This window comes from Channa argus, chromosome 1 (assembly GCF_033026475.1).
Source record: "Channa argus isolate prfri chromosome 1, Channa argus male v1.0, whole genome shotgun sequence".
Taxonomy (NCBI): Eukaryota; Metazoa; Chordata; class Actinopteri; order Anabantiformes; family Channidae; genus Channa; species Channa argus.
The window spans coordinates 23,853,119-23,872,582 of NC_090197.1; the positions used below are offsets into that span (position 1 = coordinate 23,853,119).

Consider the following 19,464-nt stretch of genomic DNA (forward strand, 5'->3'; position numbering starts at 1 on the left):
TAAGTATTTGCAGCTGCATTTACGCCTACTTAGCCTAGTCTAAGTGACCTGAACACACCTGAATTTTCTATATTGTATGAAGAGATGTTTTGTGTTTGCATTGTTGTGTGTCTTTGCCTGACAACATGTGATTTGCCTGTTCTGATGTTAGAAATCGGAAGACAATTTTATGCGTTATGGAACAAAATATGTTAATGCGAGCTAAAATTAGCCTAATGTCCTATGAGGTTGGGGTTTTATAGTAAAGATATAATGACTTCCATCAATAAATAGTTTGCACACACAGCTATTTGCTATCAGAATGTGTAAACCCTTATACTTAGAAAAAAGTAAAAAGTAAAGTCATAGTCTGCTGCTCACATTTTTATTGAGCTGGATTTGTTACAGCTGGGAGTGAGAGAAGCTGCTGTGGAAGGTGGGACTGATGAGGCACCTGTGTGTAATGAAGAAACTGCAGCAGCTGTCACACGGTCCTAGCTTCAACATCCCAATCTGAAATGCATTATATATCTGGAAATATCCATCTCCTATCTAAATTGAGCTCCATATGCAAGCACATTTTTTCACTGCAGATGCAGAAGTAAAGTCTTGTCTCTTCATCAGTGCAGGAATACCATGGGCATAGATGGACTTTGTGCAATCTGCACTTACAATCTTACAATACACCACGATGAATATAGTTAAATGCAAAGTAAATCCTGTGAAAAAAGACCAGCTCACTAAATTATAATGACTGAGACATTAAATACATTACTGATGCAATCACTTTTGTGGCCAAAGTGGGGCCACTCGACAGAGTATGATCCTCACGAGGGGCAGTCCGGTGTGGGCACCACAGCTGGACCACAGTCACCACCACTAAAACCACACCGTTGGGGCCATTGCGGGCCATAGTATGTCCACTTTAGCCCACTGTGGACAGTATAAGTACACAGAATGGCTACTTTTTTATTTAAATCCTGCTTACTTCAGGAAAAAAAAATCATAGCTACTGTAGCTTTATATATAGTGCTTTCCAATACCGTATAGTTATATTACACACACAGCTGAGCTGTACTATAATGCAAAGACCTATAATACATTCATTAGCCTCTTAGCCTACCCTTCACCACTACATGTCTTGACCCCACTGAATTCATTCAAACTCAACTTTATTTATATAGCACCAGTTCACAAAAAAGTCATCTCAAGGTGCTTCACATAATGAAGTCAGGACTATAAAGATATAAAGAGAAAACCAAACAAATCCACCCTTGAGCAAGCCCTAGGCAACAGCGGAGAGGAAAATCTCCTTTTAACAGAAGAAACCTCCAGCAGAAACTGCCTTGACCTGTTGGGGTGGAAAGCTGAATAACAAGAAAGAAAAGAGCAACAAAAAGCAACAACACAATTCAAGTAAAAGAGAAGAATATAATAAAAGAGTAAAACTAAATATTACTGTTAAAAGAAACTCCATTAGACTACATTTGAATGATATACCTACCTACTGTACATTATTTATGTATGCAGACATTTTTACTCATCTGGTACTCATCTTTACTGCATTTCATCAGTTTCAAGGATTCATGGGTATATTTACCAAGCTCACAGCATTTGATTAATGGCAAGCTAAATAAGTAACAAGTAGCAAAGGAATGTGACTGGTGGCACTCCTTCTGCTTCTTGTTTGTTAGACATAATGGCTAAGAAGCTATTTGTGCTACTTTAAGACTTGTTATTTTATTATGAGTTGGCTAAAGTGTGTGGAGAGGAAGGGCTGGGCCAGCCACAATGGCCTTGTAGCAGGCAGAAAAGGAAACAACAAAAAAAGGAAATGCAAATGTGCCAAAGAAAACCATGCTTCACTTTATCATGAATAAAGCTGTTATATTTAGATTTCTGGTCATATACAGTAATTGCCTCTTCAGGCCTACAAGGAGGAAGATAAGTGTTAAAAAGCTTCCCCCTCCCTCTAAATTATATACTGAATGTGCAAAAGCAAATCATATATCTGGAAAAGTTCGATTTTCTCCACCTGTTCTATACAGAAACCTCTTCACAATGTGAGGAAGGAATGAACACTTTGCTTCAAGTGGAGACTTTAGACCATGTTTCTGTGATTACCCTAATATACTAATTAAAGACAAGTACTAAGGGTGATGCTGGCATGCGAATTTATTAAAATCTAGAAATATATATCTATTTTACACAATATTAGAATATTTGTTTTATCCTAAACACACTATCTTCAGGGCAAAGGAGAGATTAAAAAAAATATGGACATTTAACTTTCAAGTTGGTGGTGAAAAGGCATCAATTGCATCTAATTCTCCAGGAATAAAGAAGTAGGAGAAGAAAATGTAGACATCAATGTCATTCAAGCTCCGCCCTAACAGTGGGTCCATCTTGTGTGGACCCGCTATATCTTGTCAGCATGGATTAGGGAGTGGCTTATTTTTAAAGCACAGTTCAATTATGAATGTGACTGATGATAAATATAATCCTATTATCATATAATCATGGCAACAGCCAGATTTTGGGTGCTGAATCAAATACTGCTTACAGATTAAACGTTTTATTCAGTGTATTAAAGAAAGAAATTTAATTTAATCTCAAGATGGCTGTGAGATCAAAACTCCAACTTAATATTTTCCTATCACCGTGTGATGGCTTTTAATGTCTATCTCTCTGTTCACTGTTCCTCTGATCCTCTGTTCACTTCACAAGAGAAGCTTTTTATTAGAATTCCAAAGATTAAATCATTTCATTAACATTGTGTTTCACAGACAGCCCTTAAGTTAACGCTTACTTTGCTTTAATACAGGTTAAAGAAAAGAAAAGGCCTAGGCATAGTGAGATGAATGATAAGTTAGGCCCTACTCTGATACATGTGCATTAGGGGGGAGGGAAAGTAGGACGTTAAGTATTCACTATGATATGTCATTGTTTGAGACAGCATTTTACCTACTGGGAAATTACATAACATTTTGGGGTTTTCTTCAGTCTCAGAGTAAGACTGCAATAGTCTGTGCATCCATGAGTACATTGCAAACATGAGCTGCTAATACCTAATTGGGATACTTTTATTACTGCCAGTTTGACTAAATTTAAACAAATCGACATTTAAAAAAGGGATAGGATAATGCCTTCTTGTAGATGACTACAGGTAGTTCCTTTTTCTCTCACCTTATTGGTTCCTATGGTGGTGTTAACAGGTTTCAGTGTATCAGAGTAACAAAAATGTTGTGGACTTTCTCCTTGAGCTAAACAGAAGAGCTGTCATCTGGAGACTAATGCCAGTGGTCACGGTCAATGGAAAAAGTGATGAAGCTCTTTCAGCAGTCCTCGTAAATCAATTTAACACTTGACCTCACTTGTAAAGTGGATACAATCCTTATCAATAAACAACAGTTCACAAGTCACAAGTCTTGTCAGACAACTGGAAAGATGAAAGAAGGAGTCAAGTATGGGTTGAAGAGATAAAATTTAGACTTTTTGAAAGACAGTAAAAGTGTACTAAAAAGTGAAGTGAACATGTTTTTCTTGTTACATTTGAGGGCTGAACAGGAAGCTAACAAGCTCATTCCCTACCCCCCAAGGTGCTACACAGTGGCAATTGGACTTATTGGAAGTTCCTAATTCCAACAACACTTTTACAACTTGGGAGATATAGTTTAAAGAATTAGACAAATTTGTTGTAACCAACTGGACACAACTATAAATAACTGGATTATAGTAATATTTCATTTTTACTGGCTTTAATCTCATTTAGCACTTTAGGAATTAAGGGGTCAAACATGCTCAGCTTAGAGCAGATTGTCTAATGTGATTACACCCTCATTTGAGAAAAATGGTCATTCTGAGCTTTGGGATCATCATGTGCAGCACATTGACCATGGATCGGACAAAGCAAAGGAGAAACCTGAGAATATTTTAGGCAAGGTAAAAGGCTATAAGACCATCTCCAAGCAGCCTGTTGTCATCATAACTACAGTTTTAATGGGATAGTAGCCAGCTTTCCTCAATGTGGCCACCAGAAAAAATCAACCCAAGATTAAAAAAAAATTATAAGAAATGGAAGACTGTGGACAAGTTCCAAAAAGATAAAAGCTGAACTCCAAGGTCAAGGTACATCAGTTTCTGTTTGCACCATTTGTCTCTTTTTGAGCAACAGTGGGCTCCAGGGAAGACTCCAGTGGTGACAGAAAAACAAAAAGACAGACTTTGTAAAAATACAACTTGTCAAACTACACTGCTTCTGGGAAATGTGCTTTGGCCAAATAAGACAAAACTGGAGCTTTTTGGCAAGTCGCATTAGCTCTACTGTATGTTCACAGACAAGGAATCTCACAGGAAAGACCTACTGTGAGACATAGAGGTGGCTTGGTTATGTTTAAGGGCTCCTCTTGCTGCATCTCACAGTGGATCCAATGAAACTGTACAGAGCACAATTAAATCTGAAGACTAAAAGGATTTCTGCAGCTAAATGTACTGGGCTTTGTCAAGTTTTTCCCCAGTCTCAGGTCATGGCTCAACAACAGTATTAATGATCCAAAACAGGAAGCTGCAAGCACCAAGATAGCAAGCGCTAAACATTGAACTATTGTCTTGGTGAGAATGTGAAAACTTACTTTTAAACAAACCTGATTCTGAAGTGGCTTTCTATGAGTTTGAATCAGAATCCTTTTGAAAATCTTTGGAAGGACTGAAATAATGAAAACCATCTTCCAACCTGTTAGAGCTGGAGCAGAAGAGCCAAGGTGCAGACGTCTCATTGGGAGCTACAGAACAGGCTTGTTTACAGTGCTTGCCTTTAAAGGTTATGCAACTAAATATTAGGTTACAGGTCCCATCATATTGCCCTGTCATATGTCTTTTGTTGTGGTATATAAAATATTCTGTTGAGCAAATCTGTTTTGTGTTTTTTTTACCTTCAGTTATTTCAGAGTGCTTGTCTGTAGCTGACTGGTTGATGGTCCATTTCAGGGCAGTTTAAGAGTCACTCTTTGACACATAACACTAGCAACACACATGGTTGTTAGCTGCTAACAACTAAAAGACTCCACTGTAGCTTTGGGACAACCATGACCTGGATGACTGACGAATTTAGATGACTGTTGTATCTATGCAGGGCCTACACTAAAATGATCAGTGGTGTAGGCTGTGACCATTTACACTTTTGTGTTGGTGGGACTGTGTTTCTCTGCATTTACACTGCCAAACTGCTAGTTGGGGGTGGGATTTAAATGCCACTGTGATTATTTTTTTTTGCTGTTATCCAAACAAACGTGAGTGAAATTTAGCCGATCATGTTGGGGGTGGAGCCAATTGTTGTTAAACAACCGTTTCTTTTACTGTCAGAGTAGAGAGCAGAAGTGGGGGGTTTGTTTGAACAACCACTGAACTGACTGAGGCAGGACTGATTAAAGATCCTGGCTAAAGGTCTGCGTAGGGTCTGTGGCTAACCTACATGAGGCATACGAATATACATTAGGCTTCATTCACCCAATAAAAACAAAGAAAAGGACATATACAAAAGAGCAGCACCATGACTGATTAGACATCACATTACAGACATTTTACATTGTCATTTATTTCTATATTTAGAAGTGGTGTCTGTAAAAATGTGCTGCTGCTTAACAGTGTGAATTTTCATCTATCTTTTAAGCTTGTATACAGGTAAAATGTTCCTCAAGGAATTACTTTGCTGCCATAATTCAATTAACTAGTTGAAGTGTTGGGTTTTTTGGGGGGTAATGAGGAGACTAACTTTGCTCAAATTAAAATGGAAAACAAACAGAAATGGCAGCACAGTGGTTAGCCTGTGGCCTCTCTCTGTGGAGTGTGTAAATTCTCTTTGGGCCTTTGTTGATTTTGCTGCAGTTTCCTCCCACATTCTAAAGACACTGGTTAGGTGTGAATGTGAGATGTGGGGATAAAAACCTGTTGTGGACAGACAAACACTAATATCAAAAGTCCATCACTTCTTTAAATGTGCAGTGCTGTTTTAAATATCACACCGTCCTCAATTATTTACTAATGTCCGACTGCAAGTGTTTAAATCTATGCCACCTAACTCGTAGCTTTTATATGACAATAGTGGCCAATTTTCTGGGGATCATAAGAAAAAATCTAATAGCTCATTACATTTATTATGTAGAAGAAAAAAGTCTGTAATGGGTTTAATGATTACAGGTGACTCAGTGGAGCCTTAAATGAGCTTCTGTGTTTGACATGATTATAACTGAAACCCCCTCCATCACTGCCACCAAAACACATAATTATTGTTTATACAGCCAGTGTGAAAAATGAGTACAAGTAAAATCAATATACATGTCCATTGGACTTTGCTGTATTGTAATGGAACAAAACAATAAACATTGAACTACTAATATAATTGTTAATTTGTTTTTTTTCTTCATTCCCCAATAAAATATAATTCACAGTACATACTGTAATCTAAAGGCATTGTTCCTTCAATCCAACACTTTACCTGTTAAAAAAACAAAAACAAAATAAAGGAAAATATATGTCCAATTCCTTATAGTTTCAGCCTAGTTAACATAAAAAACTTTTTTTAAATGAAAAATATTTGATGGGACATAGCCATGTTTACCACTGTGTTAATCACACTCTGCATTTGAGAACTAAGGAGCTAAATTGCTTAAATTTTGAAAGGATTTCTTTCCCTTTATTCTCGCTATATGATTCCAGCTGCTCAAGAGTTTCAGACCCCCTTTATCTTATTTTACATTTCATCATATGCAGTTTTTTATTGTTTAACTTATTTTCAGTGGTTTCCAGAGGTGGTTCTGAGCCCATGCAGTAATTTCCAAAACAACATAATGTCAGTTTTAAATGGGTGCTGCCTGAGGGCTTGAAGATCACAACCTTCTTTGCTTTCTACTATTCTCGGTCACTCCTTCAGCGAATCATGACTGAACACGTCCAAACCACCTCAATCTGGCCTTTCTGACTTTATCTCCGAAACATCTAACATGAGCTGTCCCTCTGATGTCCTCATTCCTGATCCTGTCCATCCTAGTCACTCCCAAAGAGAACCTCAACATCTTAAGCTCTGCTACCGCCAGCTCTGCTTTCTGAATTTTCTTCAGTGCCACTGTCTCTAAGCCGAACAACATTGCTGGTCTCACCACCGTCTCGAACACCTTTCCTTTTATTCTTATTGATACTCTTATCTGCTTTCCAGAGCAGACGTCCACCTCACTAGATTTCACCTAGGTGAAATCTCCACCTTCACTAAAGATCACAATGTCATCTGCAAACATCATAGTCTACAGAAATTCCTGTCTAACCTCATTTGTCATCCAGTCCCAACTCCACCTTGAACTCCTCTTTCACACCTACAGCACACCTCACCACGGTCTTACAGCTCTCATACATGTCCTGCACCACTCTAACATACTTCTCTGCAGCTTCAGACTTCCTCATACAATACCACAGCTCTTCTCTTGGCACCCTGTAATACGCTTTCTACAAAGACACAATGCAACTCCCTATGGCCTTCTCTGTACTTCTCCATCAGCATCCTCAAAGCAAATACTGCATCTGTTGTACTCTTTCTAGGCATGAAACCATATTGCTGGTCACAAATGTTCACCTCTGCCCTTGGCCTACCTTCCACTACTCTTTCCCACAACTTCATTGTTTGGCTCATCAGCTTTATTCCTCTGTAGTTGCCACAGCTCTGTACATCTCCCTTGTTTTTAAAAATTGGCACCAGTACACTTCTCCTCCAGTCCTCGGGCATCCTCTCACTCTACAAGATCTTGTTAAACAAACTAGTCAGTTTGTTAGACACTTCCATACTCCCTTTATTTTCAACTGCCTTTCCGCTCTTCATCCTCTTCAACGTCCTCCTCACTTCACTCTTACTAATCTTTGCTACTTCCTGCTCCACACAGGTCCCCTCTTCTACTGTTCATCCTCTTTTATTTTCCTCATTCATCAATTCTTCAAAGTTCTCCTTCCATCTTCCCATCACACTACTAGTACCTGGCAATACATTTCCATCCTTATCTTTAATCATCCTAACCTTTGCCACCTCTACCTTCACCCCACGCTGCATTTCCCTGTACTCCTGTCTACTCCTTCAGTCCTCTCAATGTCCCACTTCTTCTTAGCTAACCTCTTTTTCTGTATACACTCCTATACTTTCTCATTCTACTACCAAGTCTCCTTGTCCACTTACCTCTTTCATAATTACATACCGAATACCCTCCTACCTGTCTTCCTGATCACAATAGTTATAGTGGTTCAGTCTTCCTGTCTCAACTCTTCCCTGAAATCTTCACATCATTCTCCCCTTTTTAACTTCCTCTGCTCTGCCTTAGTCCTTCTCATCTTCCTCACCACTAGATCTTACACACCACCATCCTGTGTTGTCTGACTACACTCTCCCCTACCAATACTTTACAGTCACTGATCTCTTTCAGATTACAACATCAACACAAAATGTAGTCCACCTGAGTGCTTTTACCTCCGCTCTTATTTGTCACCCTATGTTCCTGCCTCTTCTGGAAGAAAGTGTTCACTACAGATATCTTCATCCTTTTTGCAAAGTCTACCACCATCTGTCCTTCTGCGTTCCTGTCCTGAAGGCCAAACCTGCCCCAGAATTTCTCCTTCCCTTTTAAGTCACATCCTACCCGTGGGGCATAACCGCTAACAACATTGAACATCACCCCTTCAATTTCCAGCGTCAGACTCATCAGCCTGTCTGATACTCTTTTCACCTCTAGAACATTCCTCAAAAACTCCTCTTTCAGGATAACTCCTACTCCATTTCTCTTCCTATCCGATTCATGGTAAAACAACTTAAACCCTGATCCTAAGTTTCGAGTCTTGCTATCATTGCACATGGTCTCCTGTACACACAGTGTATCCACCTTCCTTCTCTGAGTTAGGTTAACCAACTCTCAAGCCTTCCCTGTCATAGTCCCCAACATTCAAAGTCCCTACTCTCAGTCCTACATTCTTAGCTTTCCTCTTCTCTCTCTGCCTATGAACACATCTTCCTCCTCTCCTTCTTCAACCGACAATAGCCCAATTTCCAGCAGCACCCTGTAGGTCAACACCACTGGTGGCCGTTTTTGTTAACCCGGGCCATGACTGATCCGGTAGTGAAGTTAGATTCAGTGTGGAAGTCACGATTCACATGTTTAATTTGACATGTTTTTTACATCAGATGTCCTTTCTGACAAAACCCTCTGCATTCATCCAGACTTGTGACTGGCACAAGAAAAAACTGGCTTGTGTCCCCTTGTTGTTGTATTCCTGAAGATCACAACCACTAGTGATGGGCGGATCGATACCAAAATATCGATATTTCGATCTTGACGGCCAATTTTTAAATATCGATTCTCCAGTTAAAATATCGATATTTTCTGTTTAGTTATTCATATTTTCCCTGCAGTCATATCCGAATGTTTTCTGCTCCTTCTACATCAATTTGTATATTATTTTTGATGCACCGCATAGGAACTACTTTTCCTTCCGCCGATCCGCCCCATGATCCACAATCTTCAACTAAACTTCGTCGACACGTGCTCGGCCGGCTGGCGGCTCCGCCTCCAAACACAGGCATCATTTCGGAGCGAAATGTATCATTTTTATTCACGGACTATTTCGCTACGAACGTTCTGTTTCAAGAGAATTGTAGAAATAGGCAAAGTGTGTCTAATCCATAATTGGTTTTAAACAAAGGGAAGGAAATACAGATGGGTATATAAGACATACACGTAGACGAGGGCGAGTCATGGATATCAAGTGACATAAACTGTTCACCTGATAAAGAAAGTGTCATGCTGTTGTCATGGAGATAAGTCAGAACGTTAATATGTTTTATTTAAAATAATGAAAATGTTAAAAATGCCAATAGGTTGAACAATGATTTTGCTGTCGTTTTAATGCTTTTAATTATTCCCTGTAAGGGCTCACGTGATTGTGTTTCATCGTGATCAGATGACAGAATTAAAATAACACTCTGGATATCGGATCGGATCGATATCGCGATACTAGCCAAGGTATTACTTGGTATCGGATCGAATCTGAAATCACTGGTATCGATCGCCCATCACTAACAACCACTGAATTTTTTGGCCTTGTGCACAGAGATTTTTCCAGATTCTTTGAACATTTTAATAATATTATTAATGGTACAAGATGAAGTTACTACATTTATTTGCAGTCTTACATTGGACAAAGTTATTCTCAAGGCATTGAACACTTTTTCAAAGTGTGATTAACCTCATCCCATCACATATTCTAACAGACTTAGCTTCTCTGGGATGCTGGGATTTATACTAACCTGTTAGTCACCATCAGTGGTGAGATGTTCTACTGGGTGTTTTTATAATTGCACAACTTTTCCAGTCTTTTGTTGCAACCATCCCAACATTTTTGAAATATGTTGCTACCATCGAAAAAAAAAAAAGTAAAAAATTCCCAGGTTCAGCAGTTGATATACTGTATATACTTTGTATTATTTACATCATAAAATAACAAATTTTACACAGCATCCCAAAATAGAAGGTTTGTATTTGGATGTCATGGTTTCTCTTTGAAAACAAATCACCGGTGTTTAAATATACAGTAGTATGAATACATTTTGAGATGTTTATGACATGAAACGCCTCGTGAAATTTAGCATTGGGGTCAGATGAAAATTTTTGAATCCAAGAAACGGATGTTGGACAAAAATAAAAGTTCAGCTTTTCTCTATATCTAACACACAGACAGAAAAATGCACAGTCCCTCGCTAAAAGCAGGGTCTAGCACGTACAATATATAAGAGCCTCAATTCGAGAGCAGTGGTGTTTTCCTTTCACAGCTCTCTAAAGTGCTTTCCATTCAAGTAGTACTTGAGAAGAGGCCAGCAATCAAACTGTAGCCAAACGGTGAACAATTAGCACAAGACCTTTTACACTGTACATCACTACTACAAGCATATTAACTAATTACATAAGCCATAAAACATGTTGTACAATAAATATCACTTTCAAGTCTCCCAATCCTACAACCAAGACCTCCATACCTTGCTGCTCACTGCAAATAATTTGTCTCTGCTCTGTGATCACAACCAGATATACCAAGATGAAGACGGCCACGAACATCTACATCTTTAACCTGGCTCTTGCTGATGCCTTGGCCACCAGTACACTGCCCTTCCAGAGTGCTAAATACCTGATGAACACATGGCCATTTGGAGAGGTTCTGTGCAAGCTCATTATTGCCATTGATTATTACAATATGTTCACAAGCATCTTCACCCTCACCATGATGAGCGTGGACCGCTACATCGCCGTGTGCCACCCGGTCAGGGCGCTGGAGTTTCGCACTCCTGTCAAGGCTAAAATGATCAATGTGCTTATCTGGGTGTTGTCTTCAGCGATCGGGGTGCCCATTATGGTCATGGCTGTGACCAAAGTGGCAGATAACGGTGAGACACATCTATTTTATATCAAACTGTATGACTGTGTGTACGCCTTTATGCTAAAGTACTGGAGGACAGATGCAATTTGCCTAATATCCATTTATCAAGTTTCTAGCCCTTATGACACAAAGTGGCCAAAATAAAAGGAGGGGTAATTGAGATTATAAATGATTTGTGGATTTTAATAATGAGTGGAAGACTCCAAAGCCAAACATAATATTTAATTTCCATCAGTAGTTCAGGCAGATTTTGGAGATACTGCACTAGTTTTAATACACAAACAGTCACCAAGACTCACCATTATTAACACATGGAAAGTTTTATATAGGGTGAATGATAAGCCTTTATTTTCTACCCTGAGGGATGAATTTATCCCATGAGTCCTTGTTTTCTATTTTACACAATTTTTATAAACTTTTGTGTATAACCAAGTGCAACACTATAAATGCCTTTAAAGAGAAAGCACTATATCAACAAAGACTTTGTTTCTGTGTGAAGCCCAGCTTTTCACCCTGCTCCCGCTTTTCAACGTGGCTTTTTTGGAGCAGCTGTAAACCCTTTTGACCTCACACACGTTCAAAACCATTTCCTAATCCTACTTTAATGGCTGCTATCAGTCATTCCCTGAATGTAATCATTCAACAGAAAGAAATACATTATAAAAACGTTGTTTGAGAATAATTGGGAATTCAAAGTTAAACCAAAAAAAGCAGAACTGAAAGTAATAAAGCATTTGGATGAATGGTCCACATTTTATTTTACTTTACCTTTGAGTTTTAAAAGCAGTATTTTGGGCATAGAGGTTTGTAGTTTTGAAATAATCCCACAAACCAATATGCATCTAACAAAGAATGTCAGCCATGTTTCTGTGATGCAGTCACAGCTGTCTACACTGCCCACATACAGTAAATGTGCTTGATACCTTTAACCTTAATTACGTAATTAATTCTGTCTAACTTTTCTTTTCCTCTTTATCCAGGTAAAACTATGTGCATGCTGAAGTTCCCTGACCCTGACTGGTACTGGGACACAGTCACAAAGATTTGCGTCTTTATCTTTGCTTTTGTGGTTCCCGTGTTGGTCATTACTATTTGTTACGGACTGATGATTTTGCGTCTGAAGAGTGTTCGTCTGCTCTCGGGCTCCAAGGAGAAAGACCGCAATATGCGTCGCATTACCCGCATGGTCCTTGTGGTCGTAGCAGCTTTCATCATCTGCTGGACCCCCATCCACATCTTCATCATTGTGAAGACCATGGTGGAGATCGACAACAGGAACCCCTTTGTCATAGCCAGCTGGCACCTATGCATTGCCTTGGGCTACACAAACAGCAGCCTCAACCCTGTCCTCTATGCATTTTTGGATGAAAATTTTAAGCGATGCTTCAGGGACTTCTGTCTCCCCTGTCGGCCTGGCATTGAGCATAACAGTCTGACAAGAGGCCGCAACACCACAAGGGAGCCTGTCTCCGTGTGTGCTCCAAAAGAAGTAGGGAAGAAGCCGGCATGACTAGGCATGGACTGGGTTCCTCACAGTTCGCGCTCGAGGAGGATCCAGCAAGACCTCCAATCGGAGGTCACTCAGATCTCTACAACAGAGTTTTAGGAGGAATTTAAGAAACAGCAAACAATATTGACAGAACATTTTTGAGAAAGTGGGATAACATTTGAATTCTAATTTTACTTTCTGCAAAAGTATTGTGGAAGATTCCCCCACTCCACAATTTCTTTGCCCAAGAAGGACCACAGTATCAGTGTACCGGACTCTTTGTAAAATGGATAGTGACAAATTTGCCAGTCTGTATCTTGTCCAGCAAAGCATGCATCATTTAGATGCAACCCATGAGAGCACAGTAATAGAACAGATGGACTCTGTCAGGATATGGTAAATGGTCTACACTGACATAGCGCTTTTCATCCTATTGGTAATAAAAGCGCTTTACACTGCATCTTGTTCACCCATTCACACTCCCAATAACACACACTCACACACCTTGTTGGCCATATGCTGTGCGGCAGGGCCAACACTCACTGGAAGCAACTAAGTTGGGGTTCAGTGTCTTGCTTAAGGACACTTCGACATGTAACCAGAGGAGCTGGGGATCGAACAAACAATCCAAGGGTTGGTGGAAGACCACTCTACCTCCTGCGCCACAGTCGTCCACAACAAATGGCCTTTTGGATAATTAATGTGCAGAAGGAGAAAGTCTGAAAATATGGCCTTTACAAATCAAACTGTCATTTCTAAGAAACACTTCCCTGTATAGTCAAAGAAACTAATATGAGTTTGGTGACAAAGAACTACTTTTAAGGAAAAAAATCAGAATGAACTATTACCAAGAGCCTCTCAATCTTTTACACTATCACAAAACAAATGAGCCTTATGGGCAGAAGTGTAGAAATGAATCCCAACCACAGCTGGAGGATTAATTGTAGCATAGCCTGTTGAACAACCAGGTCAAACACTCTCTACACTGGGAAGTAGGGACATTGTTTCGCGTTATGTGTGACCCAAAATCTTGATTTTTTTCTGTATAAAAAAAAAAAAAAAAAAAGACACTACACTATCAACACCACTACACCATCAAATGATTCTGAAAAGGAATTTTGCCTCAGTGTTTCATGGAATTGAAATCATGATTAAGGTTGTTCTTTGCCAGTTTGTGCTTGATATTCATGGGGGGTGTTGGGCCCACACATTGAATGATAAAGCTTCCACTGAAGAACACTTGTGGCAACACACTCGATTCACCTTATTGGCTTTTTGGTTTACAACTAATATAAAGCCAAGGAAAATACTGCAAATTGGATTGAAGGACACAGTGGCGTTAGAGACACCTGTCCTGATGTCAACAAACAAACTGCTTGAAGGAGATTATCGACGAGCTTTTAAATGAACAACAGGCCTGTTGTCGATAACATTGCATACCTATAGCACAATTAAGACACATGGAATGGCCTTACCCAGAGCGGTAAGTGCTACTTGGTGATTTTGGGTAATTTATTTACTCCAGCAGATTTTGACACCAATTAATTGGACACATCAATCAATGGCTACTGTGAAATGAATGACCATTGTTAACATTACGTACCAGATGAGGCATGTCCGAGGTACTAATGCAGTGTAGATCAGAACTGCTGTCATGTGGAAATGTTTTGAAGAGTGTGTATGTGTTGATATCTAAACATGTCAGAATATGTTGTAGTTTTGATTAACGTTGAAATGTAAAGTTGACATTTTCAGAAATGTTGAGAAGATAAAAACACATTCAGGTGGAATACAAATGAAAAGATGAGTCATTAAATGGAAAAAGTCTATAAATGTGACTTTGTAGATATAATATGAAGCTTTTGCATTGTAACAAATTTGGCTTCACCTGTGATTTTATATGCTTTGACTCATGTAGCTAAAATGAAAAAAATACAAGATTCCAATGCTTGGAAATGGATTTCTGCTGTTTATATAGAGACAGTTATTTTCTTGTGGGTTGACTGTAGCTACCCACAGAGACAGGAATAGAGAAAAGAAATACTGACATTTGTATGTGAAGGAGAAGATTGACATTTTTCAGTGACACATTTCTGTATATTTTCTTACAATTACAGTGGTGAAAGCAGACTGTACTGTATTTACCTGCTTTCTGCTTAGCTTTGAACAAGTGCTGCATCTGTTCAGTGTGTAAAATAGTTCCCATTAGTTTTGCATAATCAACTTAAAGACAAAATGTAGTATAGAGTATAGAATAGATTTTGACAAATCCACAAAAGCTTATTACTTCTAACAAATTAGGAGATGTAAATAACTAATAAACCATGTTAATTCAGCGTATTGTGAAAACTAAAGTGTGTGGATCAACTAATTTAAGATTATTCTTCATCGGTTTTCATCACGCAATGTTCTGTATGAGCAAACTTATGTTCGTTGTTGATATATAGTCATTCTTTAAAACTGATATTCTTTCACCTGTCTTTCACAGTTAATTACATACAGTCCTTCTCCTGGTTTCTTTTCTTTGTGTGGATCTCAGACTTAAATGTTTCATATCTTTAAACTCTAACATAAAGAAAAGGTAGCCCAAGCAAACACAAAACATAAGTTTAAAATTATTATTTTATTTATTGAAGCAAAGCGGTGATGTAACGCTAATTGTATTCTCTGTTTTATGCTCTTGTCTGAAGATCTAAAACTGTTTAGTATAGAAAGATAAAAAGAAAGAATATAAATCTTAAGGGAGTCAAATATTTTTTCACAGTAATCGTAAATTCCCGTGGTTTGTTGGCCAAACAGTCAGTTATGATTAGTCGTTCTTTAGCAAAAAGGGGGACTAAAAAATAGCCAGTCTTATTGTTTAATAGATGTCATCTAGTGTTGCCTCAGTGCCTGCATAATTTCCAAGCACTATGTTCCACATTCAACTTTTGCTTCCTGGATTCCTCATCCTTCTGACCTTCATTGTTTATAAAAACTTAAATGCTAAACAACAACCAAATTAGCTGTAGGGTTTCCCAAATTATCCCCTATTCCCCTGGAATGAAATGACATAATAAATTACATTTATTAAGCAAACAGGAGGCAAGAGCTTAATTGCCTTTAATTACTGTAGTTATACTGCAAGGCAAAATGCCTCAGTCAAAAAAAATGTTATTTGTCCTTTAACTAAAATATTTTTGAAATATCCTAAAAAAAAAACTGAATAAGTGATAAAAATGCATTAATATTAATATTTACAGTATCAAGCAAGTAAATAAGACGCACTGAAGAACCAGTGAACATAAACATCACATAAGTTATATGTCATTAACAAATCTATGCATTGGAGAGAACAAGAACATATAACCTTTTCCACAACCTATCCACAGCAGGCAGGAGGAGTTAAGCTCTCAGTGGGCTTCAAATTAAGTAGCTTTTATGAGGGGTCATAAGGCCTCACTCAAAGACAAGGGTCATGTGTCCGAGAGGATATTAATTGTTTTTGTATGAAGTTACTGATATGAAGTGATGAATAGAAACAAAATAAATAATAATAAAAAGCTTGACAAAGGAACCTGCCCCACACACCTGCCAATTGTTGCACACAGTTGGGATATTATTACTCTGACAATAGCAAAAATGTAATCTCCACTTCCCTGCTATATATCATTTTTGTACAATAGAAAATATTTCTAAAGGTCTTTTGAGGGATTTGGTTCCTGAATTAACTTAATGCTCTTGTGAAGGGCCATGCATGAGCTTATTTGCAGGTGAATGTGTACCATTCACATCAATCAGTGTATCAAATGTTCTGGTACTTTTCAAATCTTAATAGTTTCTGTATATAAACATCTAACAGCAGGTGTTCTGGGTTCTACTTGCTTTCTGTCTTTATAATTTTGTTAATTATTGTTTTTTTATTGTTGGAGGGAGGCAGGGCTGAGTTTTCTGCTGACCACTGAGCTAGCACAATCCAGAGTATCAGAAATCAAAATGCACACAGACCAGCTTCACTGATAGAATTATGAGCTTTTGCAGCCATGTTTGGTTTTATGCCACCTTCTGCAGCAAGCACTGGATTTTGTGTCGATTTTAACAGGAATCATGAAGCAGGCCCTTAATATGCAGGATTCATGCGTAACAATGCCAGTGTATGCCTCCTATTGGCAACTGGCTCATTGGTTAAGGATGCCCCAACCAATGAGCACCCTTTTCTCCGCCACCTTCCAACAGACACTGATAATTAGATAACCGGCATGTTTCAAAACACCAAAAACAACTTAATGACAAATATGACTCAGCACATCTCTGTACAATGTCTATGAAACTGTAAGGCTTTGACAAAGAACAGGCTTCACCTCCTTTCTTATTCTCCGACAGCCTCTTTCTGCTGTAGACTGATCCACACCACCCAGTGAAAAAGCACAGGGCTCACAAGACTCTGAACCCATTGATTGTTGTGATTCTCCACAGCAAGCATGTTTCAACCCTTACAATCAAACTCTACAGTCAGCACCTTGGACCAGTACACAGCAGCACACCAGACAGCTGTTGTTGAAGGAAAAAACAGGAGAAGGGACATAAAAGAGAAAAAAAAAAGTCTTATGTAAAGCTTTTACAGATTTTATATGGACATGTTTTATATAGTAGCACATGTGCTGAGCTCTACATGCTTATGTTTTTTTAAAAGGGGGGTTCAGTTGCAGTTTCCTCCAACCAATGAGTCAATCAACAAGAAGCCTTGAGGCGTCCGCACAAAAAAGGCATAAAGTCACCCTTACTCTAGAGGTTCAGCTACTCAGAAATGTCTGATTCCATTTTATCACTTCACTTTGCATAACACATGCAATGTTTCTTGATCATATAACCAGGGCTTGACATTAACATTTTTTCTCACCAGGACTTTGACTAATAGTTTTCCAAAATTACGAGCCACTCATCATTTTTGCTTGAAACAACTTTTACATATTTTTTAAGAGGGATAGAAATGATTGGAATGGAAAATCCCAACCACAAATCACTATTCCAACTTTAAGGTACAGAGAAATATATATTTTGCTGGTTGATTTGCATCTGTCACACAACATTCAGCTCTCTGCAAAAACAATATCAAGGTCACGAACACCTAACTAAGCCATGTCCTTATACTGTACAATAAGTCATTAGAGTAATTATTGCAATCTGGGTGTTGCTAATACGTTTATGTGCCATTACATAGCTCCACTTTACCTCTCCAACATGTTCTCCACAGGAACATCTTGTTTACAGCATCCGGAGACCTCACTTGCTAGCATCATGGGAGTTGTAGTGCTGTAGTGTGAAAGAGCAATTGTTTTAGATGTTTTTGCAGACTAAAATAAATATATATATAGATGAAGTTGAACCTACCAAAGTTTCTACTGGGAGTGACTGTATTACATGCCCTCACTCACATTTGACAGGTTGGCGGGTGTTAATGTCAAGCTCTGTGGGAAACCATCCTAATGCAAGAAAAGAAATTGGATATCAAAATATCCAAACATGTTTTTGCTTAACAAAAAAAAAAAAAAAACAACAAAAAATAAAACTTCATTTTGCCAATTAGTCCTTAAATGCTTTTTTGTCATGGCCTGCTTATGAACTGCAGCAAATTTAATTTCATCAGACAGTGAGACACTGTTTATAAGGTGTTTGTCAGAAATGGTAGGAAACGATAGAGGAGTTCCATCAGTAAACTGCTAGAGTGGCTGTGTAACCTAAGTTCTTATTAATTATTACTGATGTTTGTGAAAAATTTACATACATTACTAATTGCTTCTTTAATCTGTTTCCTTTGTTTGGCTCTCATACGTTTCTTTTTGTACCTTTTTAACTAACCTTACATTCTAATTGTTGTTAACTATTATTTTTTCTATTTGATGTACAACTGCTTTGCACTGCAAACCGAATACTGAAAAGCCTTTCTGTATATTAATATGTACAAGACAATAATTTGTTGTACAACTTTAAAATACTATACAGTGTGTGAGCCAATTGTGCTAAAAACACCACTATACTAGTTCTTTTGCAGTGTTAAGAAAATTACTTCTAAGCTTGTTGTTGTGCATCTGCTATTTCAAATTCTTAATGCAGCAATTGTATTTCAAACCTAGCTCTGATGGCAAAAATAAAGAAAATAAAATCTAGCTGAGAGAAAATTAAATGAGCTCTTTCTCTGAAAAGTCTGTTTTGGTTTCCTGGAAACAAGAGGAAATTGGATAGCATAATATTTTCTTGTAAATTATTGGGTTAATATTGGAATAATCCATCTTGCATGACCATGATTCAGTTTAAAGCAGGGAGTGCTTCAGAATAGTTATAACATCGGACTGAAAAGTGCATTTTGCCTGGTGCTTGGACAAACAAAAGATGGCCCACGGCTGCTTTGAGTCCCTCTGTATGGTATCCACCACTATCAGAAAATTAAGCATCCAACTCTGCATCTCCTCTGCAAATTGAGACCAGCATCTTGCAGTCGCCATGGAGACCGAAAGCAGCAAAGCCACAGAGTGCTCCAGAGAAAGAGCTGAAGAGTTTCAATT

The 19,464-nt window shown here is 38.3% G+C and overlaps 1 protein-coding gene across 1 annotated transcript in view; it reads left to right on the plus strand.

Moving 5' to 3' along the window:
* LOC137129385 (delta-type opioid receptor-like) overlaps positions 1 to 19,079 on the plus strand; it is a 31,967-nt gene extending 12,888 nt beyond the window's left edge. Inside the window, exons 2-3 of the mRNA XM_067508465.1 lie at positions 11,085 to 11,440; positions 12,414 to 19,079. Of these exons, the coding sequence (XP_067364566.1) occupies positions 11,085 to 11,440; positions 12,414 to 12,943 (886 nt within the window). The 3' untranslated portion in view covers positions 12,944 to 19,079. The remainder of the gene's footprint in view (positions 1 to 11,084; positions 11,441 to 12,413) is intronic.
* The last annotated feature ends 385 nt before the right edge of the window (positions 19,080 to 19,464 follow it).